This window comes from Topomyia yanbarensis, chromosome 1 (assembly GCF_030247195.1).
Source record: "Topomyia yanbarensis strain Yona2022 chromosome 1, ASM3024719v1, whole genome shotgun sequence".
Taxonomy (NCBI): domain Eukaryota; kingdom Metazoa; phylum Arthropoda; class Insecta; order Diptera; family Culicidae; genus Topomyia; species Topomyia yanbarensis.
In genome coordinates, this window is record NC_080670.1 from 80,277,768 (window position 1) to 80,283,371 (window position 5,604).

At 39.5% G+C, this 5,604-nt stretch overlaps 1 protein-coding gene and 1 pseudogene across 1 annotated transcript; one reads left to right on the plus strand and one right to left on the minus strand.

Moving 5' to 3' along the window:
* Nucleotides 1-642: 642 nt before the first annotated feature.
* On the plus strand, nucleotides 643-1,352 carry LOC131696285 (exosome complex component RRP40-like; annotated as a pseudogene).
* A 426-nt stretch (nucleotides 1,353-1,778) lies between these two features.
* On the minus strand, nucleotides 1,779-5,047 carry LOC131678007 (uncharacterized). The gene is made up of 4 exons (XM_058958129.1): nucleotides 4,811-5,047; nucleotides 3,907-4,746; nucleotides 3,436-3,767; nucleotides 1,779-3,374 (listed from the first exon to the last, which is right to left on the minus strand). Exons 1-4 carry the CDS (start codon nucleotides 4,842-4,844, stop codon nucleotides 1,794-1,796), a joined length of 2,787 nt encoding a protein of 928 aa, XP_058814112.1. The 5' UTR covers nucleotides 4,845-5,047; the 3' UTR covers nucleotides 1,779-1,793.
* Nucleotides 5,048-5,604: the final 557 nt, after the last annotated feature.

The following is a 5,604-nucleotide window of genomic DNA, read 5'->3' on the forward strand; positions in this document are numbered from 1 at the left end:
TAATCGTGTAAGCGGTCAAATCACCAAGGACCGGTGGATCACAAGAGAAAACCATACGGTCAAAGAGGAGCTTGGCCACGGATATGTGAAATTTGGTGGTGTTTATTACGATGCCGTCAAGACCACCATAGTTTAGTGCGAACCGCGAGAGTTTATGCGGGACGGGTTTCCCTGCGTCAAGTACACAAACCATTACTTCATTACGACCCTGTTGTACAGATTTCTGAGCATGGATCGATTCTGTCTCGGTCAGACCGGTACGGCCGTCGGAAACTTGCTCACACTGGGAGGTGTCGGAATCTGGTGGATTGTCGATATCGTGTTGCTAATTATGAACAATCTGCTGCCCGAGGATGGAAGCAACTGGAACACGAAGGTCTAGCGGAGGGAGAGGTAAGTGGCTTACGGGTTTATCTTAGACGGAATGGGTGTTGATTGGTTGAATTTAATTTTAGTTATATTGCGACGATTGAATGGAGGGAACAGACTGATCGACTATAGGAATGGAGAATATGTTTCTATAATACAACTCTCGCTACTTAAACTTGAGCTTGGAACAGAATGGTGTTGTTAGTGGCAGTGTCGTAAAATATTCTACGCTACAGTACTTCGGAGCGGAATTTTTTTTTTGAGTATATCCATATAGTTTTGCCAGGTTACCGCATGGAAGAAGCAATTGAGATAGAGAAGGTCAATAAAGAAGATGCTGGGTCCTGGACTTCAACAGGACAACGATGACGCGGTGCTGGTCTGCAAACGTAGTGTATTACGGAAAAAGGCTCCCAACACGTTCTGGGTAGATTGCTATCAGAAGATGCACGTGCCGAATCGTGATGTAATTGTTATCGGAATCTTATCCCCAAAAGCTCGACATATCTTCCGGGTCGACATAAGCGCCAGTGAACCGGTCTCTATCATACATGGCTTCCGAATGTGCCACCAAGAAGAACTGTCTGGATGTTAACGTAGGAGATGTCATATGTGCACGACTAATGTGCTAACAGCCAATCGGGATTTGGAACCGGAGCTGATTTGCGTTAATTCCCACGGGAAGAAAGGCAAACTTGGTGTACTTCACGAGGGATTCGTTTTTGATTGCAGCATCAATTTGGTACGGAAAATCCTTATTCCGAAGTGTACGTCTGTACCTGCTTGCGAAGGAAATAGCATTCGAAATGGCCGCTGAAATTAATGGCATAATTTGGATTAAGGGCAAAACAGCAAAGGAAATATAAATTTAACAAAGAGTTGAATATTGGATTACTTTTTCATGGCCCGAAAAATCAGAAAGGATATCGTTACTGATTATTTTGGGTAGAGTGCAAAATCTAGTACTAAATGTTTTTAATCGAAAGTAGAACTGTTTTATCGTTACATTGTAAATAAATTCAGCTATTTCAAACAACTTTGTCACTGGGATTTACCAATAAGCGGTTTAAACTAAAGGGCTCAAACGCGCTTACGTTGTATTTTAAAGTCAGTCAAGGACTGAAGTTAACGGCTCAAAAGCCAAAACAAAACAACCATGTGAAGTAAACGGCGCAAAGCAAAGGACTTGAAAACCAAATCAAAACAAAAAATTTGATTTGGCTTTCAAGTCCTTTGCTTTGCGCCGTTTACTTCAACATATGTTTTTTGTTTTGGTTTTGAAGCCGTTAATTTGAGTCCTTGACTGACTTTCAAATACAACGTAAGCACGTTTAAGCCTTTTAATATATATAATACCGTTGAAATATATATAATACTGTTGTATTTTATGTAAAATAATAAACGTTGCATTTTTATTTTTATTGTCAGCATATACACAAACAATCATATGAGAGGATCACACTCGCTAAAACAAATTTGACATCAATTTCTTCTTCATGAAGTTCCATGTCCATATCCATATCGAAGTTATCGGGAGCATTATTCACTGGTTTCCGACCTCTTTTTTTGGGAACTATTTCTTTGAGGAACGTTTCGTAGTATGGTTTGTTTTTAATATATTTTAATTGCTTCCTCAAATCATCCAACTTAGCTTGTGGCAAAGCGATTGGCTCTCTGTTAATTGGATCCGGTAAAACTACAGTTCTTATATTAGCACTCCCAAATATGAACTGTGACCAGGTTGGATTTGATATATCATATTTGAACTCAATACATCCGGGAAGTGTCGTTTGGTACCTGAAGCACATAATTTTTTGAAATCTTAAACCATTACCATCAATATCAAGAGAAGGCTTTTTGAATATTTTGTCCAAATCTTTCAGTGCCAAAAAATCCTGTTGTTCCATTTCGACTACTTTGAATGGAACCTTACGACGAATACCGCTGATGAAAGTTGACCAATCTTTGGGGATTTCGATATTAATTGATGACTTTTTCTTGGCCCGCTCTATAGTTGAATGAACACTGTCACATTCCATATGCGAATGTCCGCTAACCATGAAGTTATGCGTAATAGTTATATCTCTTTTTTGTTCAATGCAGTGAATCGTGAAGGCAGAAAACATACTACAAATAATAGTATTGCAGTTCTGTCCGAAGCATCTGTCAGAGTAGCAGTTGAGAAACCTAATGTTCTTCGGTAACTCGAATAAAAATTTCAATAGACACGACCCCACTTCTTGGGCACCACGTCTAGCTTGACTTCCATCCCACAAACAACACCTAGCTGTGTTACCCGACTTATCTGTAACGAATATTGTGAGGTTGTAGGTGTACATTTGTCGCAGATAAAACACCTCTCCGCAATTCAAGTGTGGGTTCTGCAGATCGAAAGATATCGTACATGTATCATCGGCATTTTTGGCCTTTTCAATGTCTAAACGCTTCTGATTATACACATCTTGGGCGTTTTGGTGATGAGTTTCAAGCTCCTTTTTGATTGGTGCTTTTTCACCATCTGTAGCCATACGTAATCGAGTTTGCATTTCATCGCAAGTATTACAGGTATCAACGCGCGGTTTTCTAAATGATAGATTCAAGGAGCGGAACACTTTCCTATATGTGTTATAATGAACAGCATGGGCTTTTATCGTTGTGCACTGTTCTTTATAAAGGTCGTACATTTTCGCTACAGACAGGTCACTGCTCAAATATTTTTTGGATGATTTTTCGCGAGAGTAGTGCGACTCACTCGAAGGGAACGACATGATATGCTGTTTAATCGAATCGATTTCTTGTTCGGTCAAGGCATGTGGATTGAAATTGTCAGCTCGCATGTCATCAGGACATATACCGCCATTAGCTACACTTTTCGTGGCCAACCATCGAACTTTTTTATCACCGATGTCAAGAGTGTTAACGAACATAGTTTTGCACACACGATTTTGACCGTTCAGTGCGGGGAGGTTATATATTCTTGTTGCAATCCTTCGTGAGTTAATTACCTAAAAAGTAAGAGTGAAAATATAAATTATTTTGTTTTACATATTATTTATTAGCACTCACGCGTGTTCTGGCAATAGGCTTGACGATTACATGACTACAAATAAATTGGTTCTGGCCAGATGATGACAGTTTCAATAAATTTTTTAGGATATTACCGCGCAACGTATCGTTGTACTTTGAATAGCATTCAAGCCGCGAGCACTGACAAGCCTTTTTTATGCTTCGTGCAGGAGCAAAAGTACCATTAGTTCTCTGATACTTGAACCCTCGTTCTTTCCGTTCCTTTCGGATGACCCATGCAGGACGTTTCTTCCTACTTATCAATTGATCCTTGTCAGAGTTATCGCCTTGGTTGTCGTCAAAGGAATGAAAAGGCGACGTTGTGACTGAAACTAAAACAACAATGGTAATGTTGTAATAAAATGAATGTACGTCCTACTAAAACCCAGCGTTGCATTTTCCACCGTCAATGGTAGGCAACAGTGGGGATTGATGGATTAAACTGTATCACAATTTTGAGCAGTCTCGTACCTTTCTGTTCTATGTCGCTATTGCCCTCACTTTCGCAGTTGCTTTCATCGCTACTCTCATCGGTACTGATCAAAGTCTGATTAGCAAATGGTTCAAAATACTCCGAAACTTCAACCGTTACGTTCTCATGGTTTTCTGAGTCGCTATCAGTATCATTCTCCTGAATGTACCCCGGATTTGAATATTTTGAACGGTCTGAATCTTTGAAGGATTCAGCGATCGAAACGGTCATGCTTTGTCCCTGGTGATCCATCGTTTTCGTGTGGTCAAATGCGGTTTCACTGCCTGATTCACTGTACTGTGGTGATAACACGTACAAACCAGGTCCCATATCATTTTTGTACTTGGCTTGTGCAGCACACTGCGCCGGCAAAGTAAACCGAGCGTTTGAAGCTTTTTCCACATATTCGACAGATTCGGGAAGAATCCCTTGATGAGTGGACGGAAGAGATGATATGGTTAAGCTTTGTTTCTGTTCGGGTATCGCCACACACAAATTTATCGCCTTTTCCGTTGCTAACTTCTTCGAAGTATTACTTTTCGGCATAGCCAGATCTAATGGAACATCGCTAGTCTGCATCGTTAAATTTAAAGGTTGCTCGTTCTCAATCATTGATACTGATAAATCTAGTGGAAGTGTTTGTCGGGGATCAGTGAATGTTATGACTCCGCTTTTTCTTATCGGCGTTGATGATATAATCATCGAAACACCTTCGAGGAAAGTGTTGTTTGTAGTTTTGTTTACAAATTCTACTTCCTCGAAATTTGCAACCGTGGGAGTATCAGCAACTATACTTGCCACTTCTTCCCCAACTGGAGGGTCAGAAATACCAGCGGCCACTGAAAAAGAAAATAGTACATTGCTTTGTGTATAGACAAAACAGTAAGTTGAGGTAATATTTACGAAGAAGTAAGTCGAATCCTGTTGACGAGAACATTATTACAAAATCGTAAATCGATCAGTAGTATTCGGGAGGTTTACTTTTTTGCCGTTCACTCTGTTTGTTTGTTTGTTTTCATATAGTTTTTGAGCCGTTGACTGAATTTTGAATATAGCGTAAGCGTTTATTGCTAAATTGTAAAAAATTTCAGCTATTTAAAAAAGCTTTGTCACTGGGATCTACTAATAGGTGGTTTCTCGACAAACATATGATTACGGCCTAAAAGCCAACTGTCAAAATCCACTTTGAATGGAAATTCCGGACAAACCGTTACTAGTCGAACACAGTTCACAACAGTTTATGAAAGAGAAAACTTTTCTCTTTCGTTTACTACCAACATCTGTGATTGGCGCGTAACGGTTTGTCCGGAATTTCCATTCAAAGTGAATTTTGACAGTTGGCTTTTAGGCCGTAATCATATGTTTGTCGAGGTTTGAACTAAAGGGCTCAAAAGCGCTTACGTTGTATTTGAAAGTCAGTCAAGGACTCAAGATAACGGCTGAAAAGCCAAAACAAAACAAACATGTGAAGTTAACGGCGCAAAGCAAAGGACTTGAAAGCCAAATCAAATCAAAATAATTTTGATTTGGCTTTCAAGTCCTTTGCTTTGCGCGGTTTACTTCAACATGTTTGCTTTGTTTTGGTTTTGCAGCCGTTAATTTGAGTCCTTAACTGACTTTCAAATATAACGTAAGCACGTTTGAGCCTCTTAATATATAATATTATAACAAAGTTTTACTTGGTTTTACTGTTTTTG

Coding starts and splice junctions, on each gene's coding strand:
- LOC131678007 (XM_058958129.1), bottom strand. CDS start 4,844: ATGTTCTCGTCAACAGGATTCGACTTACTTCTTC. Junction 4,747..4,810: donor AGGATTCGACTTACTTCTTC/GTAAATATTACC, acceptor TTTCTTTTTCAG/TGGCCGCTGGTATTTCTGAC. Junction 3,375..3,435: donor AGCCTATTGCCAGAACACGC/GTGAGTGCTAAT, acceptor CTTACTTTTTAG/GTAATTAACTCACGAAGGAT.